Raw genomic sequence first — 27,500 nt, 5'->3', positions numbered from 1 at the left:
CTCCTTCAGGCTTATTTAAAAACTACAAGCTTGGAACTAAACAGTGCACAGCTAACCGAATAGCTTCTTGTGCACTGAGCCAATCAAAGAGAGAGTGTGGGAGGCAGAAGCAGCTCTCAGGCAACAGGACACACATCAGTACAGCTAAAGATGGAAAGTGTGAAATGCAGAGACATCAAAAAGGCACTCTGTTAGTATTGACGCCAGTCTGATTTTTCCAGGCTCCCTCAAGAATCTGTGAAAGTTTTTTTCCACTTCTACAAGTGAATTAATCAGTGTCTGTATGGCAGGTGATTGTGGAAAAACAGGAGTCGTACCTGCATTCAGGAGGGATGGGATGGCAACACAGCGCACCAGATCTTCCAGCAACAAACACTGCCGAGCTATTAGGATGGCAACGAATGTTGCTAGAGAGTCGTGGAAAGATAGATCGCTCACCTGGCAAAGAGAAAACAACACAAAATTTTCCTCAAGTATACATTTTAGCAGTTATCCCGAGCAACACAGCCAAACATAAACACAATTTTTGGTAACTTTGTATCTAATCACAAAACATGATCAAAAAATACTTTAGTCACTGTTACAATAGCTATGTTTCAATCCAAAGATGCGAATATATGCGCAGTACAGAAATATCTCATAAAAGACCTGCGAGTAACGCAGAATTTCCAACCAATGAGCCAAAGAGAACAAAATTGTCACTTTCTGATTAACAAATATCAAGAGTAAAAACAAATTTGCTGTGGTAGCTGCGTCAGTCTTTTCTTTAATTATTTATTTACTTGCACCTCAGAAGACAATGCCAACAAGCAATGAATGCCTAGTGGCATTTGAAGGCATGAGACGCAGACCACAGACACTTTTGACTATTCTGGAGGTGATTAATAATATAATAACACGAAAACCTGAAACGTTACTTTTTAGAATTACCAAAACAACATTTTAAATGTTTTATAGTGTGCTCAGCCTGCTGGTTTGTCCATTCACCAACATTTGGATCATCACATGATCTCTTATAACAAAATCACGTGACCTTAATGCACAGGAATTTGATCAGTAAATTTGTTTTCATTGTAGTTTATGCACATCTTTTCTTTTCATATAAAAGGTTTAACCTACTCAGTTCAGCACATATGCTTTTTTATGTGCATTTTCTAAATGTATGCACATCTTGATGTTTCCATCAACCGTTCTTTATGCACGTATACAAAATGAAAATAAAATAGGTGGATGGAAACAGATAATGATAGCACTAAAAGTCTTTATAATTCCAGTTAGGTCAAGAGCTTAAATTGATCACATATTTTGTCATAATCAACTCAGGCTAATAGTCACACGAATCAAGCAGTTTAATACGACAGATTTGAGTAACTGTTCTTTTAAAAGTTGCTGATTTATTTACTTTTTACCTAAATTCATTGATTGTAATAGGAATTCATATAACATTGGGTTTTAAGTAAGAATAAAAGAATTCCCCCTAGACAAAGTTCAAATTCAGCAACACAAAACTGCTTGATTTTTAAAGCTGCACAATTCAGAAAAAAAAATGACAATGCAATGTTTAATTGTTTGTTATATAATTAATACATTTTGTCCAGATCACATAAATATATCTTTCTGCAGAAATACAAATTCTTATTTTTATTGTCTAGGTGGGTCTTCTAAAGTAATGAATTTGTGTCAATTAGAAGCTAGCATATTTAATAGTTCAATGCCAAAATGAAAACGTACAAATGATCTGGGGAGTCTAATGGTATTCAGGTACAGACATTGAATAATGAAATGTAAAATAACATAGTATAGTGTTGACTGTATAAATTAAATACAATTAGGCGTGTCAAGATATCTATATTTTGTCATACGATATATTGCACAAAAATATATTATGATAAACAATGTTATCGTCATTTTAAGAATGACAATATAATAGCATCATAATGCAAATACACTCGTCCAAAGAACATATCATATTTATTAAGAATATTTAATTTATTTATAGTCATTTTACGAATGGAATAATTAGCCACTGGAATCAGAATGTGAAAACAGATATCCTAAATCAATAATAATATAAATGATAAATGTTAACAAAAAACTGCAAGGTAAAAAGAATTAGAAAGAAGTAAAATGTCTAATTTCAGTTGGTAGACACCCACATGAAAATATATTATAGTATTTTATAGTAATTCTTTAACCTTACTGACACTGACACCTAAAATAGAGATAAAGATGTTGCAGAATCAGCTAAAATGTTCCTGATCTTGTTTTTTTCTTGTTTGGGCAATATATATATATATATATATATATATATATATATATATATATATATATATATATATATATATATATATATATATATATATATATATATATATATATATATATATATATATATATATATATATATATATATATATAGCATCACCAAAAATTATTGAGGTCATGGCCATGTGTTGTGCAATAAGTCAATATATTGATTATTGTGAAAGGCCTAAATACAATGAATCATTGTTCAAGCTGCAAAAACGATTGTTTCTTCATTCTGAATGGTTTCATTCAATTCAATTCATCTTTATTTTTTAAAGCGCTTTTACAAAGTAGATTGTGTCAAAGCAGCTTAACATAGAAGATTATAGTAAATTGAAACTGAAGTGCCAGTCCAGTTTTCAGAGTTTAAGTTTAGTTCAGTTCAGTGTGGTTTAATTTTCACTACTAAAAGTTCAAACACTTAAGAGCACAAATTAGCTTAATACAATATTAAAGAAAATTGAATGTTTATCTTTTAAATGTTTTTAACCGTTACTGTAAATGTTACATTTTGCTATAAATCCACAATTCACATTTGCTGAACTGCAGTGTCTAGTCAAGTATGATCCCTACTCGAAATCACACTTTCTGTAAAACAAATTGTGTAAATAAAATAGTACATTTTGCAGTCCAACTTATACTGAAAGAGACTACTGTGTGAGCTGTGCTTCATGCATTTCTACACTATAGGTAACAGATTATTGGGGTTTAAGCAGTAGATATTTAGACTCACGTCAACATTGCAGAGCAGATCGTTGAAGCCACAGTTGCCGTTGTTAGAAGAGCAGCAGAGGGCCTTGAGCACACCCAACCACTCAGCACTTAGAGAGCGACAGTATGCTGTCAGCTCCGCACACAGGATACCAATATCATTCACCCTAAAACAATACACACAACATTTGCCAACCACAGAAGAGCAGGTGCAGCTACAGATGCCATGCAGCTGTTCTACTACCACTTAAGACATCAGGACTCAGAGTCATTGTTTTGGCATTACTTAGCAATTAGTAATGCCAAGACAAATGTTAATGCATAAGACAAATGTTGTCTTCTTTCTGCCACATAAAAAATATACAGGTGTTACAATTATTATTTAATAGACTTTTCTAATAATTGTTTTTCTTTAATAACAAAAAAGTCTGACATGGGACAGTTTTTTGTGCTATTACCTTTTTTAATATTTAATATTTTTGTGGTGGAGAGAGACAATTTAGATGTTACTCTACGATTTATTATTATTTCAGCAACAAAATCTCAATGTTTTCTTAAAATGTATCTTTAATTCAATCATGATAAACAATATATTGTTGGAAAGGTCTAAAATTTCTAAATGCATAGTTCAACAACCATTTATGGTTACATTTTAAAACCATATGATTTTAGTCTAAAAGCAATCTTAACAAATTATATATAATTTGTAAGCTTAATATTTCTAGTTTTCATATCTGTTGATTTTTGATAGATATTACTAAGCAACAGTTAATTATTAATTTAAAACAAGAATTGCAAAGCATTATTTTGCAACAGCAATACACGTCTTAGAAGATTTGTAGAGGATAAAATCAAATCAATTAATACCAAAGGTTTGATAATATTGTAGAATTGTCAATTTTACAAGTAAAAAGTTATATTAGGTCCAAAGCAAATCTATGCCCAAGATTTCATGACTATGTTCAAAAAATGGGGGCAACGGGTTGATATTTGATCTGGCCTGACAAACAGAAACAAACTACAGAGTACAAACTTACTGAACAAGTCTTACATTATATTGCAGCTGTTTAAGTGTATGAGAATATAAATATATATGTATATATATATATATATATATATATATATATATATATATATAATGTTTTTTTTTTTTTACTGGAATGGCTTATCACTCAAAAACAAAATAATGCAAATAAATACACTAAAGCAGAGTTTCTTCATCCTGGTCCTCATGCACCACCGACCTCTATAATTTAACTCACCTGATTTAGATAACCAGCTTGTTAGAAGAGCTTCATGCATGAATGATTCAGACTAACACGCCACTACACAGGATGTATTGCTCTCTTGTCCCTTCCTCTTGTGTGACATAATATACCTCCATAAATAAATACAATACAAATTTCCATATCACACACTAAAATGCCATTTGAATGAAACATATACGCTCCCTTAAAGACCACATTGGAATTAGATTTGAACGAACGTCTGATGTAAAAAAATAAGAGGAGGAACATAAAAAATATGCAGCATGGAGGAACCGGGGTTAAAAACTGCGCTAAAGAAACATTAAAGTTATAATTTAGTAATTCCAAAGTTTTATCTTGAATTAGTTTTTATTTAAAACTGCATTTTATTCTACTTTTTATTTTATTTTAACATACTAAACATTTTATTAACTTTAGATGAAATTTTAAAATGTCTTTAATCTTCTTCTTGTTGCCCGGTCAGATCACACAATTTTTATCGTCAGTTACAAAAGTCACTATGTCAGATTATACGATTTTGTCTTGATAAATTCTTGATTTGTCTTTGGTAACAAACGTGCCAGACTACATGTTCCTTCATGATCAGTCATCCCGTGACGTCGATGACGAGCAATATTTCTTTAAGCAGTCACAAGTGTTGCTTTAACAATATTTCTTATCCTAATTTCATTTATTTTTATCTTATTTCATTCTCTCAATAAACACTCATGCTTGCTAACAACTAGACTACATTATTTAAGGGCACTGGTTATGACCTTGAAAGGATCAAATGTATATTTCTTTTTTAATATTAGGACAATTTCATTTAAATCTAAATGTTTTCCAGCCATAGGTTGCATGTTAAAAGCTCCCTCGTCTGAACTTGTTGGGAGTGAGATGAAGAAAATGAAAGCACATCAGCACCAAGGAAATAATCAGATGCCCAAGAAAAAAAGACATATTAAACAATTAGCAAATATATGACAAAGGTTTGTGATGCAACAATTATAGTGGAGCATTAATTAAATCATTATTTTCCACAAAGGGGAAAAAATCATCCACCAGCACAGATGAGTAGAAGACGGGCACAAACAAAAAATTATTAGTATATTTTTCTTGGAAAAAAAAATATCTTTTTGAATTTTGTTTTTGTATAACGAGTTTTGTTTGTATAATTTCTAACTTTATTGTTTATTATCTTAATCTTATTGGTCAGATATCTACTAGATAAACAAAAATAACGAATAACATCTGAGGTAAAGTGCTTCAAAAGCAGTGTGCTATTCACTTTAGCGCCAAAGCACAAACTGGTTTGTTGAATAAATTCAAATCTAGCCGAAATAAAATTAAAGTGAAATATTTATTATTAGTTAGGCATTAAAGTTAGCATTTTTAATGACAAAATCATCCGTTGCGGCGGTCAGTTTTAATTTAATTAGTTTAATTAAGTAATTTGAATAAGCAGGAAACGCTTTTAATATATATTAGCAGCACTGAACATGTTTCCAGACTACCTCGGAAGAACAAATTGGTCGGAAGGCTGAGAGATCTCAGAAACTGGAGAATGGAGATGTCTGCTTATCTGTTCCAGACAGACAAATAAAATTGCTCAAAACACTTAAATATTTTAGAGAAAGTAGTAAAGTTTGCATAACCAATGATTGATCTTATCCATCCGAGACCCACCCATAAGTAAATATGCGGCCTATTTTTTGATTACCTGACCCACGGATTAACAGCAGCACCCGCAGATATGACTGAGAAATGCTGTGCTCCTATTTTCCAGTGTCACCCATATGACGGAACTCGTTGTATACCAAACTATCACGATGCATCGCAGACATGGTACCAGTTGTCGCAAACTATGCTACATTACACAAAAATAAACTATTGAATTTTGTGTCACGACAGCCATTTGCTGTTTACGACTCCACATGATACCCTACATCAAGGAAATCGTGCCAAAATCCAGACTAAAACAGTGTGATCCGACCAGGGCTTTAGTCAGCAATTTGAGGGCTTTAACAAACTCAGGTGACAGAGCAACATTTATTTTTTTATTCTAAAATTTTACTGAAATTAAATTAAGATTAAATTTTTTTTTAATGGTGTTAGATACTAATAATAAACCTGCGGAAAACAATCAACAGAATCAGATACCAACCTCTCAGGATCTCGATGGTCAACGCAAACATCCATGAGCACATTACACACAAAGCTGTAGCGGTTAGCCGGGCTGTCATTGAGTTCATTGGTGATCTTTCCCAACATGGAGTGGTTGAGGTTGTGTGCAGTAGGATTAGTGATGGCATCGATCATAAACATCTGATCCCACAGCATGTTGGAGTCTGACGGGTCGATGTTATAATAGATGGAATTCTTCACCTTTGAGCAGAACTCACTGTGGGATTGACAACACCAGAAGCCATTAGAAACCAAGAATATGGGGATTTATTCCAAAATGAGCCATGCTACTATCGCATTCACCTGAAAATCTCTCCAAACTTGCTCTTTAGGTGACTGCAGGAGGTATAGAGGTCGTAGAGATAGGCTAGGATACAGCGTTCTGCTGAGGAACAATCTGCAGGATTCACACCAGACTTGACTACAATCCGCAACCTGCAGAGCAAGATATGACACTTTCATCAATGTCACCCTAAAAGATGTTAAATGCACTGTCCTACTGAGCTGTAGAAAATAATATGACATACCCGTCAAAGACCTGTGCGGTCTGGTCAGGGTTGAGGATGAGGCAGGAGTGGTATCTCCGCAGAACAGCCACGATACACAAACAGAGGCCTGTAGTGTAACTGCCCGCCAGGTTGGAGGACTTAAGCAGGAGTTCTGCTTCCACCAGACTCAATTCATTCAGCAGCTACATGGCAACACACACAACTTTGCATATTAGTGTACAAGTAAAACAAGAAAGAAGATATAGGGCCCTATCATACACCCGGCGCAGTGTGTCGCAAGGCGTGACGCAGTAGTCTTTTGGTAGTTTCAGCTTGGCGCAAGAGTCGTTTTGAGGCGTTGCGCTATGCTGTTTAAATAGCAAATGCATTAGCGCTCATTTGTGCGCCCATAGGCGTTCTGGTCTAAAAAGGAAGGCGTTCTGCGGCGGAACGCTGGCGCGTTGCTATTTTGAGAAACTATAATAGATTTTTCATTAAACCAAAACTAACCCGGTCTAAACTCCAGCACAAAGTTGCACCTCGCTTACACACTGCTTAATACCCACAAGAGAGCAATAGGCAAATATCTTTACATATGAAAAAATTTAAATATTAAGGATATATATAGGATATAATGAGAATAGATATAGGATATAAATATAAAGGATTAAAATATTACAAAACATATTTTTCTAGCCTACATAAATATAAAAAACCACTGCTTTTATGTCTTCATCTCAGGAGGCTTTTTCAGTTCATTCATAACAATTTGCTTTTGTGTAATGTTATTATTATTAGCAGTATTATTTAATATATCCATATTTATATTTGTTTTATTAAAAACAAGCTTAGATTTGCCCACCTGTCAGGTTTTAGACCAAATGGGGCACAGCATGTGTTTTAGGATATAACTCAGGTTTTTGAGCACATTTTGCTATTATTATTCATTTATTCGTTTGCTGGAAATTAGAACTGAATTTAGAAATAGTTTTGAAACGAATATTTGCGCTTAACAAACAAAAGTATTTATTTATAGACTAATTGATGTCTGTGCGTAAAGGTTTCCCTATCCAAGAGCAAAAGTGAAAGTGATCCATTATCTCTCATTCTCACGCAGTAGATGCTCTGTTTAAGTTTTCTGTTAAAAAACTGTTAACTGTTTGCTTGTGAAATGCTCATTTTTTCCACTTAGACTTACTTTGCGTCCTGTAAATAGCGAATGCGCTCTTGGCGCGACGCAGCTGACTCCTAAAGGGAATGGGAGATGAGACTCTAATTGGTTTATTCTCAAAACACACCTATAACTCATTAGGAAAGTAAACTCAACCCTTTTAGACTTTTAGATTTCCCATCCTTAAATTAGCAAAAACGCGCCCTGACACGCCCTGAAAGCATTTGCGCCCTGCGTTTTGCGCTTTGCGCATGGATCATCAAAATAGAGCCCATAGACTTCACACGACAGTAGGGTTCCAAGTTGTTTTCATTTAAGCAATTTCGATTCAGCCTATCATTCCACTTCATAACGATTATTAATTCCCATTTGAATTTTTTTTAAACAGATTTTTTTTAAAGCCATTCACTCTTGCCATGTTTAGGCTATAATCAGTAGGGTGTAACTGTTAACTGTGAAAAGTCAACAAATAAAGACATAAATAATACTTTGTATAGAATGTAAGACTATACTAGAAGAACATGTTATACTGTAATCCGAATACATTTAATCATGTTCACTATTTAAATAAATAAATAAAAAATAAACAAAATCAATCGACAGTTTATCCAGAGTTATGCAGCTTAAACTCAAAGATGACTGCACTGCAGAAATGCTTTATTTTTATTTCAAAAATCTAAATATACATAAACCAATGAGCAGTTTTAGACAATTAATAAAATTATAGTTTTGTTTTTAGAATTATTATGTCAAAATTAAGTGAGTTTTTCATTAAAAACGAGCAAAATAATCATATTTTTAAAGCAAAAACAAGATGCTTATGTAAAGCTTAAGATGCTTTATCAATCCAGGAAAAGTTCCTTGTTGAATGTTTTGGCAGATAGATACATCAGTAAAATGCTCAATGCCATTCACAGTGCAAGAATGACTGAAAAATTCATTATCTGTAAACAAATCTGAATTATGTGCATCATATCAAATCTCTGATTCTCTTAAATCTGTAACCACTTTCAAAATCAAATCAGTCCTTAGGCCTGTCACAATATAATTGTCTTGCTGTATGATATATTGCACTAAAATATATTGTTTTTTATGTATGGGCGATATGTATTGCATCATCAAAATGATTGAGGTCATTTGTTGTGCAATAGGTCGATATATTGGTCATTGTGACAGACCAGTTCTCAGTTCAGTTCTCAATACCCAACCCTAAACAGCAGCCAGTGAAGAATTCATAACAACTATCTGCACAATAAACAATATTTTAATTAGGGTTCTTCTTTAGTAACACCCACAAAACAATGTAGTTTGACATTTCTTATCAGCGGATAAGAATCGTTTAAACAATGAAGTATGCCACACATTTTTGCGATAAATATTAGACTGACAACATTTGTAAGCCTGATATTGTATCTTTTAAATCCATTACTCCCTTTACACATGACCAGGGCCAGATGCAATCTGCTGACGTTTTTTGCTATTTCTGCAGAGAATTTTGGTAAAAATCAGCGGATTTCTGTGGAATTATTTTGGGAGTATCCAGAGGAGTATCATAACTAAAACCTTAATATATGAAATAAAGAGTAACACATTTTTATCTTTTATTTAATGTTTAAAATGCATATCCAATTAGATTCACTTCATTTGGTAAACAAAGCAAGTCTCTCATATAATATCTCTACTAAAAGACAGAACATATTGCTTAAACTGTGTTTTACATAAATCAGATGAATATTTTTATATTAGTCAATAATATTGCTGTAATTAATTAAAAAACTGAATAAATTTAGATTTACACATTTACTCAAGTAAATAAACAGAATTAACTATGGGCTAAAAATGAGCAGAAATCTGTGGAATTCTGCGGAAAATTACTTGTATAACAAAGGTTACTCAATTAAAATGTATTCAAGTGATTTCTTCATATAAAGAAGCATTTTCAAGCCTCCACTTCCTGTACCTCTGCTTGATTTCAGTTGTCAGTTCAGGCATTTGATTGGACTGTCCATTTATATATATTTTTATGTGGGGCTTAACTCTAAATGTACAGAAAGACAGTGTTTTGGATCAACCCTCATACCTGTATAGCAAAGTCAATGAGGCCACTTATATTAAGAGAGTACTCCATGAGGTCAAAGATGAACTGGATGTGTTGGACCAGTGGGAGGTGATAGGACATCCCTAAGGCAAAGCTGGTGATTTGCTCCAGAACATTCCTGGACACCTGTAAGACAAAATAGCCAAAAAGATCATATGAACACACGTGAATGCAAATCCGATTTGATTTCTCAGAGCTTTTTCTTAGTCACTCTGCCATTTTAGGACAGCACATTGCAAAATGCTCAAAGATAACACTCAACCAAATACCATGCTAGTTTAACAGAAAGTGATGATTTTATTTTCTTGAACAGGAGAATGTTGCTTTGTTCACAAAAGGTGTTATTATGGTGGCTCGAGAAAGCCAAAATACTGTTAGACTACATAAACTTATCATTCTTCTATCTTCTTCTTCTGAGACAAATTTTTTATATATGCATCTCCTAATAGAAAATTCATACTACAACCACTAAACTTACTTCAAACCTCTAAACTTGTCTGACTCAGGTTGCTATATCTTTTCAAACTGATCCGACTTACGGTTTTCCCAAAACTGACCAGGAAAATTCGGAAAAGTCCCATTGACTTAACATTGGACCAAACTTTGTGAGCTCATAACTTTGGGCCAGACTATCATACAGACTTAAGTTTGGGTTCATATAACTCAGACTGCCAATCTGCCAATCACTGATGACCGTTTAACTTAATAGCCACACCGTAGCAACCACTTACGGCATCCTAGCAACTGTCCCATAAACTTTCATTTAACAAACTGCCATTGACTTTACATTGGACATACTAACAACAGATCCATACTGGAAACATAGTAGCAAACATTCTAATTCATTTTAAATTCATGCTAACATGATAATTCATACTGGAAACAGGCTAATTTATGTTAACAATATGCTAATTTATGCTGAAACAAGCTAGCATAAAACTATTTCATACTAGAACAATGCTAATTTAATGTTAGCAACTGCCTAGCAACCACTCAGAACACCCTAACAACCAATTAGCAACACCATGACAATGACCTAAAATACCATAGCAACCGCCTAGCAACACCTTAGCAACCGCCTAGCAACACCTTAGCAACCAATTATCAACCACTCAGAACACCCTAGCTACTGCCTAGCAACACCTTAGCAACCACCTAGCAACACCTTATCAACCACCTTGCAAGGCCTTGGCAACCGCCTAGCAACATCTTAGAAACCACATAGCAATGTCTTAGCAAAAACCTATCAACGCCTAAGCAACAGCCTAGCTACCACTCCAAACACCCCAGTAACACCTTAGCAACCACATAGCAACACCTTAGCAACTGCCTAGCAATGCCTTAGCAACCACCTAGCAACCGTCAGCCTTGCAACTAATCAAAACACCATAGCAACCACCTAGCAACACATTAGCAACCACCTAGCAACACCTATCAATGCCTTAACAACCTCTAGCAACCACTTAGAAAACCCTAGCATCCATCAAGCAACACCTTAGCAAAACCCTAGGCAATGCGTTAGCAACCACCTCACAACGCCCTAGCAACCACTCAGAACACCTTGGCAACCTCCCAGCAACACTTTAGTGAACAACTTAGCAACCGCCTAGCAACACCTTAACAATCAGTCAAAACACCATAGCAACTGCCTAGGAACCACTCAGAACACCATAGGAACACCTTAACAAGCACTCAGAACACACTAGCAACGCCTTAGCAACCATTCAGAATCCTTCATCAACTGCCTAGCAAGCAACATGGCAATCTATACTAGAAACCTGCTAACATACAATATATGTAGTTATTTAGTACATGTTTCTTATATAGTTATGTAGTTATATAGACAGTTTCTTCTCAACTTCTTCAAAACTACTCTTCAAAACTGCTTCAAACTTTCAGACGAGGATTTCTGAAGTTTGTCTATGAACTTCAAATTTCCAGTTTGACATTTTAATCTTGTACATAAAATGTCTGATAGTTTGGATAAATACGTAGCGCTGACAGACTGCACAGACACTGTATGAGATCATGTAATCATAACCAAAAATCAGTCACAAGGTAATTTTTTTTTTGCCATTTTAAGCCGACTAAAATTCTTTATTTCAATGATTTTTTCAGTAGTCATGCATTACATAGCATTACAATGTGTGCAAACTCTGATTGCGTCTGACTGACCTGTGAGGTGACCTGGTGCTGGTCAAAGTGTGAGAGGTGCTGGAATTTAGAGAAAATATCTTCAGCAGTGGGGAAGGCCTCAGGTTTGCTCCTCTTCCTCTTCTGGCCTTCCTCACCTCCTGAGGGAAAAGACAGGACAAAATCTGCACCATTAATGGACTGAGAGCCTTAACAGAATTTCAGAAAAGTGTAATATGAACGTGCCCTCATGTAGCACTCATCAGTCAACCAATGATGTCATTCAGTCAAACTGTTTTTAAAATGAAAACCATACCAATGGGTGCTTTAATCATGCACAAAGCTGTCCCTGGACAAAGGGTCAATGTTTTGTGCCATGTTTGAAATAGTACTATCTGTAGGCAGAGCCGTGTATTGTCAAGGCCAAAGCCATACTTAGTCTGGTAAAATAATGGGATGTTCAATTACACCTCCATTAAAACGTAAAAGCAAACGCAGGGCAGCTCTTTCTGACCGAGTCTGCAGCTAAGCTTGAATATAATAAGTCAATGATTGCTATTAGCATTGAAATGGGGCTGCAGCTATGAATATTCAATGAAAGAAAAAGAGGTTCAGTGCCATGAAAGGCTGTTAATAACAGACAAGAGAGGAAATGTGGGGGGAGAAAAAGACAGACTAAATTGAGCATTAATGACTCTCTCTATTCCACACTCAAGCAGAGATGCACACATGTCCGCCAAAAAGACGAAGCTTTGATTAGTTATACATATTATATGAATAAAGGAGAAAGCAATGATGCATGATAAGCTTCTTCGAAGAATATGGTCATTGTGTGATCAATTTCTTTAATATAACTTGTATAAAGTTCAGTTGTGTTTACCTGTCTCTGCTGTACTCTTGCGGTTGAGAACCTTCAGGATGTCTTTGGTGATCTTCTTGATGGCGTGGCGAGCTTCATCTCGTTGCTTGCCGACTCCATAGAGAACCACTAGACGCTGGTTACACTCATGACTTGCACTCTCCTCCTGAACAAGTTCAGCAAAAAGCATTTATATGTATAAAAAATTGGATTGCTAAAATTGATTAAATATTTAGTATGCTCATAAAGGCCGCATTTATTAAAGACACATTTATTCCATGGTACAGTGAAATTCTTAATTCTGATTGGCTCAAGAGATTCCTAATTATTTTCATCGAAATGCACAGATAGTTCCAGTCAGTTCTGATCATAGTTCGAAAATAAATGCGCTTCTATCAAACATCTGTAGTTAGCATAGCAACTCACATGTACTGCACAGAAAACCAATGAGGGCTCTTAATGGTGGAAATAATTAGAAAAACACACACACACACACACAAAATGTGTTTTTCAAGCAAGAATATAGCTCTTTCTCTTTCTAAAATCAAATCGGCAGTTTATGTTTAAGGATAGCATGTCTTTAAAAATTTACAGACCATCTTAGGACCAGCCACTGGATCTCATCTCTTGCATCGCTGTTGTTAAAATGTGATATAATATTAATCTTTGGTATATACCACGGTCTTTGGGCTTTTGAACCTATTATTTCTTCTTAGGTGTTTTTTTTTTGGCAGATTACAAAGACCATAAAATAATGCAATATTACACTGATCCTGCGTGTTTGGCTGATTGCTTTTGTTTTAAAGAAGAAAAAATAAAGCAGAATGTTCTCTTACCTGTCCTGATATGTTTTTTTTTTTAGTAAAATGAAATACCCTATATTTAACAGCAAAGATTTCTAAAATGGGCTTTGGCTGCTTTCTCTACAAAATGCACCTTATGTGCCTTTAAATTGGTGAATGTTTTTTATTTCATTATTGTTTAAATAATCATAATGTTATTCTACTCAAAGCAACGATCACAGTCTTTTCAATAGATCAATTTCATGAGAACAATTTGCATAGCCTAATAATTTCATTAAAAGAAAAAAAAAAAAACGCTCCAGGTGTGACTGGGAATGTCTTATGTCCACCTGTGATCGAATTGATGAAAACACATCTTAATAGCATTAGCAGGTATAAACAGAACGCACATGATCTCTCTCTCTGTCTGTCACTGTTGAATAAGTGGAGGGACTAGAAAATCTAACACGTCAAAACTGATGAAAACTCAGACAAATATTACGATGCAAAGAGCAAAACTAGTTTAAACTTAAACAACTTTGACCATGGAAAAAGCAGGTTAATCAACGGCTTGCTGTACGTTAATGGATTTTAATGCACTTCGCTAGCACATCCTGTGGTCCTTCGTCTCCACGTAAAGCATTTAAATCCTTTAACGCATGGCAAGCTGTTCATTATTTCTTACATATTACATAAAAAAAAAAAAAAAACATTTATAATTTGTTTTTGTGAGGTTTTTTTAAAGCATCTTTGCTGAATAAAAGTACATTACTTTTCAAAAATAACAGCAGTGTATTAAGACTGCACATTATGGCCAGTCCATTATACATTTTTATGAAAACTTCACCATTTTATTGTCATTTTAAGATGCATTTCACATTTGTATGTTATCAATTTATGAATGATAAACAAAACAGCAAGTGACAAACTTTTCTACTCAAATAAATAAAACTTATTTTGTAGTTTTATATTATTTTGTGAAAACAATCCTAGGAGAGCTCACCTGAGGAATGGGGAAGTGGGTGGCGTACTGTATGTGGCGGGGCTGTTCATAAACCAAAGGGAAGGCTGGGTCCATGCCCTTATCCTTGGCAGTGCTTTTGCTCTCCTGCTCTTGGGCTTGTTTCTCTGGAGAAGGGCTTCCCTTCGACTCACAGTGCATTGGAGGAGAAAACATCTGCTGAAGGTTCAGATGATGATCCGATTATATACAGCCTTATGTTAAACATCACTAACACAAAATACCCTCTTACCAACCTCATCAAAGTTAGCGCTTGAGTTGTGATCTATCTCCATCGACTCGGACATACCAGTATCCTGAAAATAACATAAATGCAGAGAGTAATGTACGACTCAATCCAACTAATCACATTCCATTACAATGTAGTCGAAAAAAAAAAAAGTCACTTGCCTCCATTTTAACACTACTTCCTGCATCCTGGTCCTTGCGCTCTGACTCATCAGAGGGCTCATCGCTGGGGGAACGAGGGCGGGGCAGATGAGAGTTGGAGGCCAGGTCCCCACGGGATATAAGGGTGCACATGTAGATGTTGTGTGAGAAGACATCATGACGGATGAGCTCGTAGAACAGGAGCACAAGGTTAGAGAACTCCACTCGCTCACTCTCGTTCCCAGGCTCAGCTTCACAAACACACAAGGACAAAGATTCAGTTTGGTTAAAAGTTTTCGTCTTTTTTCCATGTGACTATTTTATTTCAAATTATGGGTGCACTTGAAGGTGGTATCGTATTTTGTGTTTAGCGCTGTGGTGCAAGCTGAGCATTTATTAAATACAGCAGTGTCACTTTTCATATGCATAGATGTTTGTTTGAATACATCTTGCATAGATAATGGCGGGCTGCAATGTTAAGTGATGATAAATTGTGCACAACTATAGACCCTTTTCACAATGACGTCATTGGCATCACAGTGTATTTTCAGTTCCAGTTTACATTTGAATAAATGGGATACTTTTCTGGAAAATGTACACCTGAAAATATTAACATTGCTTATTGTGACTCAAGTCTGTTAAAGTATTGGACGTGTTCAAATGCTTCTCTTTTAATAGTGAACTGATTTTAAAAAATATTAAGTTGTTAAGAATAGGAAGTTATTGTTCATCAAGAAAATGAGATTTTTATTTCATCAATAATGGATTTATTTTTACTTTGATGCTGCCACAAATATAAATGTATATTATTTTTTATATGAATGTTCCAGCATGAGTAGAATTAATATTAGTAAAAGTATTTAATCTACAAATGCAATCAGTTTCTTCATTTATTAAGTACTGATCCATAAATGTTTTTTCAGTATCTCCTTTTGAATAAAATAAGACCATTAGACAGTGTCCTGCCGCCACCTACTAGTATACCTTTTACCCTAATTAATAATAAGTTCATAATTTAATAATAAGTAAATAATTTAATAATAAGTAAATAATTTCATAATCTACTAATAGTTCATTTTAATCTTATAATAACAATGCACTTGGTTTCCGCTACATTCATTCTTCCATGGCGGGGTGCCACGCCAAAATTTATCCCGCCACGGCTACATTAAAGCTTTTCAGTCAAAATATTCAATCGTGTTTTTGTTTTTATTTAATAGCGGGTGATAATTGCACCAAAACGTATTAAAAGGTAAGTGAATTATAACATCGCAAACTTTTCTGTAATCGTAGTAGTGCTATGTGTTATTTTTTAAACCCTTTAAGGTTATGTGCTGACTGACAGGTGCGTGATGCGTGAGGCCAGCAAACACAACGTATAGCCGTTTCACTTTACTTTAGGATGCATTAATAATAAATGTTGAAGTCATACTTGTTCCATAAACGCACTAAACTGCACTTCAGCAGCATTTATTTGAGTGCGCACAAGAAGATCTGCGCTTGAGCAGTGTATATGAACCACACTGTTCCAGTTACTATGACCATTTATGTGAAGCTGCTTTGACACAATCTACATTGTAAAAGCGCTATACAAATAAAGCTGAATTGAATATTTGAGGGTGTGCAAGAACTTTTGTGCACGAGCAGATAAAGTCGGCACGCAAGCAAAGATTCACATGCTTGTAGGCTATAACATAAATGCAATCTCGACTTGTAATACTGCGCTCATCGCCATAGGTAGTTGGTAGATCTGTATAAAAAAGCCCTGCCGCCAAAGCAGGAAAAAATCCTAGAGGAAACACTGAATGCAGTCTTCTTATTGTTAGAAAACAGCCATAGTGACATTTAACCATATCTGTACTAAATATACAGCTGACTGGGTGAATTCTCTATGGGGAGATCTGTGTAGGTGAAAGTAAAGATACACTGCGTGGAGTGAAACCGGACACTGCGTGATGTCATGTGAAAAGGGTCTATTATATGTGCGAAGGTGTCCCAGCATGATCTCAGATTTTGTCATCGTAATGTAGAAACGGATTGAAATTCTCTATGTCAGACATACAACCAAAGCTCATCCCAAAAAATATTCCAGGCTTGGTTGAGCGCTGGATTTGAGCTACACTGGTTTAGCTGCTCCTCAAAAATGCATTGTCATTCCTGAAGCAGTCTTAGAGAGGGACAGGAAAACAGCAGCTCATTAGCATTGAAAGAGACATAAAGTGAAACGGCTCACTGTGGACTGAGGTGTTTGTGTTTGCGGAGTCTGATTTAGGGCCCCAGGCATTTGCCTACCTAGCCTGTTAACAAGCAGCGTCTCAACATCACAACTGGTATTTTAACGTGATTACACCACAAGCATATCTATGATCATAAAATCATGAGTTCACCATTTTGTTCATCCAGATTATTTACTCTTTGTATTCCCTGAAGTACAGTAATATACATCAGCAATAGTGTTGTGGAAAAACTTGAAGTTGGTAATCAGGCATGTGATCATTCGAGGACAAAAAGAGTTCCCTTGTGTCCAAATAATATACTTTTTCCTGCAATTTAGTCAACTCTTCATTCAACATGATAAACTACTAATCACTAAAAATATTAAGTCTAGCTGAATTGAGTAGCCTAATATACTTTAAAATTGCACCCTGAAAAATATATCATACAAAGAATGCCACTTCACTGTATCCCATTTTCTATAAAAAGTTCACTGACTGATTAGGGTTTAATGAAATTTATGCCCATAATTCATGTAAAGTATCATGGGGTATAGGAATAATGCAGATAACTGTAAATAAATAAAAAACAGCCCTATGGTATGTCATATAAACTCACTGAGCACAGGGGCCTGTGTGTCCAGAAACTGCAGCAGGACATCCTGAAAGACAGGGAGTGTAGCAGCAGACAGAGACCCTGAGGACACAGAGCCTTTCTCATCTACGACTTCTGACTCGCCGCACCTCTAAAAACACACACAGGAACACACATATACTTTTAGACACACTCTTTACTGTGAATCTGAACTGTTCAGCTGGATATATTGAAATATTGTGTAGTGCTTTATGATTGCTAGCAGCACCTCTGCTTCAATCTCAGTCTGCCTTTTCTCCAGGAGTTTGGCCACCACCATGGCTCTATGTGGCCCTGACCTTTTACAAGAAACAGCCCACTCACACAGCAGGGTGACCACTGCATCGTCGTCTGGACTCATCTGAAGTTACAAGCACATTACACAACAAACATGACACAGACTGCAAAGACATTAGGCTAATTTAATTGCTATTACATAGGTAATATACAGTAATAACATGATTATTACAATTAAAAAGTGATAAACAGCAGTCTAAGGGCTCATTCACACAGAACTTATTTTTCCATTCCAATGCACTACTTTCCTGTGCTTTTTCAATGTAAACATGGATTTTGAAGAGTTTTGCACGTGTTTTTTTTTTTTGAAATGGATACCCCCGCACCACACTGTCCTTTATTTAAAAATGATACCCAAGCACTGTCTCGCATTTTAGATGCATTTTTTTTGTGAATGGCCCCATATTTCATAATTTGAGCAAAACGAATAACTGTCTATTATTAGTACACTGCAGTTAAAGAGTTATAATACTGTACAATTATAGAAGCTGCAACCTTTTTGTTAAAAAACAGCTAAAAATTTTAATATTATAAATTATTATTTTAATTTGGTTTAATCTTTTCCACTTTTAATAAAGTTTAAAAAGGTTACTTAACATGTTTTATAATTAGTGTTAATAAAAATTAAGTGGAGCTGCTTAATATTCTTGAGTATTCTTTCATTTTAAGAATGATAAATGAACAGCATTAATTTGAAATACATTTTTTGTGAGTATATATCAAAGTTTCTTAGGGAAAAAAAGTAATCAATGTTTTGAACTGTACTTTAAGCCGTTTAATAATGTGATCAAAACTGTTATTTTTACCTCATGCCCATCTTTGCTTTGTCCTGAGCCAAAGATCCGATTGTATAGAGAATCCAAAGAGTTGCTAAAGTCAGACTTCTCAAAGCTGTGGTTATCCAAAACCTCCAATGTATGCAGAACCCGGCTAATGGTGAAACCTATGAAACACACCACAAATTATATTAAATAGGATGAACCATGGGTGAGTCAGTCCTGACCAAACTGAGATGCTGAGAACCTCCTTCCTGCCCACCTGCTGTTGTCTCCTGACACTTGTCAAAGGACCAGCGAAACTCCACGGCCTGCCCTCTCTCTTTAATCTGCTCTTCAATCTCCCGAACCTTTGCCCGAACCTGAGGAACACCACAGTTTATTTACACCAACTCATTAGATGACTTAAGTTTATTTACTGATTCAATATATTACAACCTCTAAATAACACCATTCTATTTACATTAAAACAATTCAGTCCCATAAAATATGATTAATAGTCATTTTACTATGTTAAGGTGTATACCTTTTAATAAATATTCATGTTAAGACTTGTATGACCTAAATTATACATTGTAAAAGGAAGTTGATAATATCAATATCAATATAAATAAGGTGAAATAAAACATTTCTTACTCTATAGTTTATTTGATGTAACTTATCTGTGACATTCATCCCATTCCATCTGCCCCATGTCGCATGTAATACTATAATATCCAATTTTGTCAAGTTTAGATGATTGACCAGTGGACGAGGTCATGCAAAATCAAGTGAAGTCATACCTGCTGGTTAAAGGTGCTGTTGCCCCCTGGCATAGGGAGATTAGAGGGGGCGATTGGCAAGAGGTCTAACGGAGAGCCAGTCTTATTACGACTATCTGTCAGAGAGTAGTGCCAGACCAGAGCGCTGGGGCAACACAACACAATACTCTATAGCAAGAAAAACAAAACAAGAAAAATGCAATTATGAAGAGCAGTGCTGGGGAAAGTTACTTTTGAAAGGAATGCATTGCAATATTGAGTTACTGCTCCCAAAAAAGTAAATAGTTGTGTTCCCAAAACAGTCAATAATTGCTTTTGCATTACTTTTCAGAATTTTTTATTATTTTTTTTTTATTGAGGAGCTCTGCAATTAACATCGTATTGTATAACCTACTTTCTGACCTCAGAGCTATACATAATGTATGTACAGATTATTGAAAGTTTAAAGCCATGTGTTTGCTACTTTTGTACTATTTAAAAATCACTGTCCATTAAAATAACCCACTTTTCCATTACTTTGATACGTTCAAAATAACAACACATTCTCTCATTGACTGTGTGATTCATTGTGACTACTTAAATTGTAATTCAGCGATTTATTATTTTTTTAAGTTAAACTAAAAAGTATTGCGTTACATTTTCAAAAAAGTACCTTATATATTATTACTTAATTTTTAAAAGTAATGCAATACTTTACTTGTTACTTAGAAAAGTAATATTACATAACTCAAGTTGCTTTTAATGCATTACACCCAACACTGGTGATAAGTAAATAATCATCTAACTGTGGTTAAAACAACAATCTCAAACATAAGCAATTATTGCAAGACAGACATGAATCTAGGGCTGCTCGATTATGGGAAAAATCAAAATCACGATTATTTTGTTCATAATTGTAATCTCGATTATTCAAAACGATTATCAGTTGAAGTCAAAATTATTCGCACTTGAGGGAATTTATTTTTATATACAAATATTTCCCAAATTATGTTTAACAAAGGAATTTTTTACAGTATTTCCTATAATATTTTTTCTTCTGGAGAAAGGCTTATTTGTTTTATTTTAGCTAGAAAAAAATCAGGTTTAAATATTTTAAAACCTTTTTTTAATAGCTCAATATTATTAGCCCCTTAATTAATATATATTATTTTGATTGTCTGCAGAAGAATCTACTGTTACATAATGACTTGCCTATTTACTCTAGTTAAGCCTTTAAATGTCACTTTAAGCTGAATACTAGTATCTTGAAAAATATCTAGTAAAATATAATGTGTTGTCATCATAGCAAAGATAAAAGAAAACAGTTATTAGAAATGAGTTATTAAAACTGTTATGGTTAAACTGTGCTTTAAGCATCTTCACTGTAAGAAAAAACTTTAACTACAAAAGTCCTTCAGTCAAGAGCAGTGAGTGGATTCTGTACTTTTGTTGTTTGATTAATAATAAAAACAGCAGCAGGAATATCGCACGCTGTCACTTTAAGAATAGTGCGGCTCCGGTATGGTTTTACTTTGACATGTCTTTTGATTCTCAACTTGTTTGTTTATTACACAAATGAGGGTTAATATGAATAATCACTAAACACCGTGCATGTATTTGACCATTAAAACGCTCGCATTAAGATGGCGTTAGATGTGCGTGTGCTCTGCTGTCCGAGGCTACATGCGCACACACACACACACACACACACACACACACACACACACACACACACACACACACACACACACACACACACACACACACACACACACACACACACACACACACACACACACACACACACACACACACACACACAACCTGTCCAAGGTTAAGCGCAGCGCGCATACACACAACAGCACATGCTCTTTTGCGCTTTCAAAAATATGAATGATGCGCAACGTGTGCTGCAAAAGTTACATTACAGCACATGCTTTTATTCACTTTCACGGGAAACTGGAAAGGAGGCGGTATATGATGGAATAATTGTTTATCTTGATTAATGGTTTTTCATAATCGTTAGAAGCCGTAATCGAAATCGAAACCGGATTTTCGATTAATTGCACAGCCCTACATGAATCTACATACAGTACATAAAACACTTTTTAAATGTGCTTGCTCTTTAACTTTCAAGTTTGCAGTCTCCTTGCAGGGAGTTGTGTACTTGTTAAAGGGATAACTGGATAACACTGGTACTTGCTGTCTTATGCAGAAGTTCATTCACTAGCACTTACATGTTAAAACTGCCTTGATAGAATAGGTGAAAATAATGTTTTTTTATTAATACATTTTTTTTTTGTTATGACAAGATCTATCATCCTGCCCACTTCAAATTAGGCAGAGATAAAGCATTGCTTGTATTTATGCATGTTGGATATTTACAGGTTATTTTCTGTTATACTAGTTTGTTCTGACTGTTTCAGGCTCATACAGAGTGTAATGAATTAATATTTAAAAGTTGTAAAGTAACAAGGCCAATTTATTCTATTTATTCACTTTCTCGTCAAGTGCACATGGTAGGTCCAGTAAAGCATTCATACACTTTTAGTAACATCACCTAGTAACATACGCTAAAAATAAATAAGTAATATTACGTATATATATATATATGTATAACATACATTTCACAACAATACAGAGCTCAAGATCTGTAATTGCTGTGACAAGTGTGGGCGATGCCAAGAGCAATGAGATCAGATGGGGGACGGGACTGTTTAACTAGTCTCATGTCCTGCAGAAACCTCCGGTGTTTGTTTTTCCTATTATGGAAGTCAATGGTTACAGGTTTTCAGCTTTCTTCAAAATATTTTGATTTGGATTCAACAGAAGAAAGAAACTCATAAAGGTTTAAAACCGCTTGAGAAGCGAGTAAATAGTAAGTAGATTTTAAATGTTGGGTGAACTTTAATTTTCCAGGTAAATTTGATCATTTTGACAGCCCTAGTTGCAATGATAGATGTGTGACAGTACCTGTAGCATGCAGCTTAGTCCAAACACCACTGGCCTATGCTGAGGGCAGATGTAGAAGTCCGTGAAGGGGGTCTGTGGCTGGTTGCCCCCTGCAGGTTGAGATGTGGGTGTTGGGGGTAGAGCGTTCCCCTGCTGCGCAGAAATGCCATGGGCCTGATGCCCACCTGGACCAGGCCCGATACTGCCATCGCTCAGCAGCAAATTGAGCCGGCGTGTGCAGAAATACGCCAAGCGTCTAGATAAATATGCTGACTGCACAAACTCCCCAGAGTACTGAGAGAAATAATGACATGGGTCAAAATAATAACACACCATTCAGAATATCTGAAAAATCTGAACAACACTGTGAAATTAATTTAAAAAAAATTAGCTGAATGGACTAAATGTTTATTTTTAGTTTGTTTGAGTAAAACATAAGTCAATGCAATGAAAATCACAGTGATTAAACACTATAAAATCTGTCAAAAACTTTAACTAAGCCTGGACTAACTGTGTAACAAACATTTTCCCATTGTGTGTCGGCACAATTTAATCTTAGAAAAAATATCTCTGCAATTTAACCATGATTATTAGCATTAAACTGAATAAAAATGTTAAATTTGAAAAAAAGATGAACTGAAAAACAGAATATATGCAAAAACTCTAATTCACAATACAAACAAAAGGTATAATGGTTAACTCACGATACTAAATTAGCCCAATAAACATTTGGTAGCTGAAAGCATAATCAAATTATTTATACAAGGGACAGGAAATGCTGTTCCAAAGCTTCCATGCATGCCTGGTAATAATGGCAAAAATGCTTTAATGTGGTCATGATGAATGCTCCAGTTTTTATTAATAGTGTGAATTAAATAGTATAATTTTGGTTGAACAAATTTTATTTGTCAAATTTTATTTTTTAAATTTAATTAAGTTAATCTAAACTAATGAATCTGTTATGTTTAATTTATAGTTTACCTTCATTAAACAGTCTTTAATGCATTCACTTTATTAAAACTTTATTTGTGGAAGCTTGACATTTAGTAAGCTTTTGATCTGAAATCAATATTCAGTTTAAAATCATTTACTTATTTATTAAGTAGCCGCACAGTGAGCAGCATAATGCATATCCAGCTGGTCATCGCACAATAAACCTCTTCAAAGCAATACACAACAAGTTAATTCTGTTCTAACCTGCTGATGTGGATTATACCTTATATAAACACCCCCCACCCCACTCCACAGCTTTGCTGCTGACGGTTGTTGAGTGTCATGCTGCATTAACTGACCTGTAACAGAAGTGGCAGAAGCAAACGTAGAAGCTCATCCTCTCCAGGTCTAATCTTCTCAAAGCACTCCAGCACCCAGGTGAGGAACTCGTGTCTGTCTAACATACCATCCTGAGACACACAAACACAGTAAATACCAGACCTTATAAATCACCTTTAATCCACCAACTCTGTGTTATATATTGACGCACAACATACACTTTTACACAACAAGCACCTTAACATATTTTTGATAATAGCCAACAAAACACTGCATGAGTCAAAATGCCAAAAATCATTACAATATTAACTATCATGTTCTATAGATTTTTTTTTTGCAAATTTCTCACTACAAAAATGTTATTTTCAATTAGTAATACACATTGATGAGAACTTAATTTTGGACCAGTTTAAACGGCAATTTTATCTGCATTTGGATTTTTTAAACCCTCAGATTGTACATTTTCAAACCGTTGCACCTTCACCATTTATTGTCTGTTCTAAAAAATACATAACCATACATAAATCTAAAGTTTACTTATTCAGTTTTCTTTAATTCATTTTCCTTCAGCTTAGTTCCTTTATTCATCAGGGGTCGCCACAGCAGAATGAACCGCCAACTAATCCAGCATATGTTTTACACAGCGAATGCTCTTCCAGCTGCAACCCAGTACTGGGAAATACGCATATACACTCACATTCACTGGACCACAATGGCGCTATTGTTAAAAACATGTCTATTGACGAGTTAATCTTTTTCTCTCCTTTCTAGATTTCTGATCAATTTATGTCAGATTTATTAATGTAGTGAATCATCTGATTTTCATTGAGCAGGTGTAATATTCATTAATATTAATTATTCGAATTCTTATATTCACTAAGGTGCCGCTGTTTGGGGTCGAATAATAGTTACGTCATCATGAACCTGCAGGCTGCATTTTGCTCACGAGACTGCGAGAAAATAAATAAAAAGCGCGGAGCTGCGACAAAATAATGAATAAAAAGAGTGAGACCGGCCCACCGGGAATTCTCCCGGTCCTCCCGATTAGCCAATCCGGGCCTGCACACAATCATTCACTACAACCAATTCAGTTTATTCAATTCACCTATACTGAATGTCTTTAGACTGTGGGGGAAATCAGAGCACCCGGAATAAACCCACATGAACATAGAGAGAACATGCAAACTCCAAACAGAAATGCCAACTGACCCAGGCGACAGCGCTAACTACTGAGCAACCACGCTGCCTCTATTAAGAATTCAGTTAATCTCAATTACTTAAAAAAATACTCTTATGATGGTTCTGTGTTCCAGGGTCACATATACACAGTTGTGTCCTATTTTAAACCCATCATGAAAACACACTTTGAATCGATGAGTTCATTGTAAATAGGGGTGTCACGATTTCGATTTTTAATCGAAATCGTTCGAAATTCATGCTCAATTTCGATTATCGAATAAAAAAATAGAATCGTCGATGCTGCCACGCCCCCATGTCACGTCAGCTTGGCTTGCTAAGCGGGAAAAAAAGTGCTGTTGAAGTGCTTGTAAACTGCAGATGCAGGAGACCCGTCGACAGAACTTAAACCCTCTCCTCTTTCAATGAAGTCGCCGGTGTGTAATAAGCATTTTGGATTTCCAGTGAGTTATGTTGACAACGTTCGTGTTGTCGACAAAAAAACACAGTTTTGCAAGCTCTGTTATGTACGTATTACGTACGGTTCGTCAGATAGACAACACCGGCATCGCGATCCTCCGCCCTCCCCCGTTGCAAATCTGCTCGCGAAAAGTACACACTCAGGCCCTGTTTACACTGTCTTTGTTTTTAAATGGCATTTTAGAACGACAACGATTTGACATCCACAGTGGCGTGTAGCATTTCTGAGCAGCCCTCCTTCCTCTCTACCTCTGACACACACATACACAGACACACACACACACAAAGCCATGGGTTTGAGACAGCGGGTTCAGGCAGTCAGAGGATCAGTAGACTGCTTCAATCTTTCACTCACTTGTACTTAGTCATTTTAGCGAACACCTCAGATACTGTTGGCTGGTTCCTGTTGGTTGTGCCTCTTTTTTACCGACACCATTATAACGACACAGATCACTGCCTATTCACGAGTCCCGCAGAAAAAGTGATTGACAGGTGGTAATTATGTGTGTATCTTGCCTTTATTCATTTACTGTATGATTTGTTTATGGGTAAAACAAAGACCATGCAGGTCAGGTAGTTTAAACGGTAGGCTACAAATAATTAATAGGACATAATAGAAAATCGAATCGAATCGTGCCTTTAGAATCGAAAATGTAATCGAATCGAGGATTTGGAGGATCGTGACACCCTTAATTGTAAACACTAAAGTAAATGCCAACCTTTATTAAAGTCCAACAATACTGCAAATTTATAGTATTTAAAGTTTAGACAGAAAAGCCGCACACCCATATCCACCAATGAATACTTCTAATTGCATGTTTGACAGTCCATATCCCCTATATCTGGCCACTGTTGTTTAAAAACAAAAATGCACAAATACTCAGTACAAAGAAAACAAATTTCAATAAAGCAGTAGTGAACACATAATAAAAACAGTTGCTCTAACTTGTGTGGTGCAACAGTACTATTGGATCAAATAGGGTCAGCAGATCATTGTCTTACAATCTTTTAGAAACTTCTACACCAAATTGTGCTTTGGTTGTAAATGAATGCACAGTAACTTTAAGTAAACAAAGAAAAAGGTTCTTACTGCCACAGTCTGGAACTGCATTAAAAATAAATTTCCATGGCCTCCATGGAATGTTCTGATTCCAGTTACACAGGCATTTTGTCTCACATTTCTCTAGCAAATTCTCTAGCAAGTGCAGTCTGTGTGTGAAGATGCTGCAGGCAGTGGCTTTGTCTCGATAAACAATTTAGTGCTGCGATAAGGGATATTGTTGTTCATTTAGTACCATTTCATGCCACTGATTTTAAAATGGTTATACAATATAATAAGCATAAACACATTTAAGGGACAAAATATTTCATTATTAAAGTAATTTAGATTCTCTAACTTTATGGAAAAAATTTTAAATAAAATGTCATATGAACTGACACCAGTTGCTTTAATGCTTTTAAAAGGCTTTTCAGGAAGTGGAACACAGATTTGAAACAGATCCTTTGGACAATTTCTCTTAGCAAATTTAAGAACTATATGTGAAAATTCACATTTGCTTCACCTGTCAGTAATAACTGTTTTTAAACCTA

General features: G+C 35.3%; 1 protein-coding gene and 1 long non-coding RNA gene across 7 annotated transcripts in view; one reads left to right on the top strand and one right to left on the bottom strand.

Moving 5' to 3' along the window:
- Positions 1-27,500, bottom strand: part of med12 (mediator complex subunit 12) — a 64,708-nt gene that overhangs the window by 29,888 nt on the left and 7,320 nt on the right. For 4 of the 6 annotated variants that reach the window (XR_012389565.1, XR_012389566.1, XM_009291037.5 and 1 more), the window contains exons 6-23: positions 24,275-24,385; positions 23,004-23,276; positions 20,073-20,219; positions 19,553-19,652; positions 19,321-19,457; positions 18,447-18,578; positions 18,203-18,329; positions 15,392-15,621; positions 15,238-15,297; positions 14,984-15,160; positions 13,220-13,364; positions 12,382-12,500; positions 10,189-10,332; positions 6,977-7,140; positions 6,753-6,884; positions 6,430-6,666; positions 3,041-3,185; positions 318-438 (exon numbers count right to left, since the gene is read on the bottom strand). Coding sequence is in view for 4 of the 6 variants with exons in the window: in XM_009291037.5 (XP_009289312.2) it covers positions 318-438; positions 3,041-3,185; positions 6,430-6,666; positions 6,753-6,884; positions 6,977-7,140; positions 10,189-10,332; positions 12,382-12,500; positions 13,220-13,364; positions 14,984-15,160; positions 15,238-15,297; positions 15,392-15,621; positions 18,203-18,329; positions 18,447-18,578; positions 19,321-19,457; positions 19,553-19,652; positions 20,073-20,219; positions 23,004-23,276; positions 24,275-24,385 (2,701 nt within the window). In the remaining 2 variants the exon portion in view is untranslated. 6 annotated transcript variants of the gene reach the window in all.
- LOC141377514 (uncharacterized) overlaps positions 22,335-27,500 on the top strand; it is a 6,075-nt gene continuing 909 nt past the window's right edge. Inside the window, exon 1 of the long non-coding RNA XR_012389736.1 lies at positions 22,335-27,474. This is a non-coding gene — a long non-coding RNA (uncharacterized lncRNA). The remainder of the gene's footprint in view (positions 27,475-27,500) is intronic.

This window comes from Danio rerio, chromosome 14 (genome assembly GCF_049306965.1).
Source record: "Danio rerio strain Tuebingen ecotype United States chromosome 14, GRCz12tu, whole genome shotgun sequence".
Taxonomy (NCBI): Eukaryota; Metazoa; Chordata; class Actinopteri; order Cypriniformes; family Danionidae; genus Danio; species Danio rerio.
Note: the sequence above shows the minus strand (reverse complement) of the source record. Positions and strands in the feature narration are given on the sequence as shown.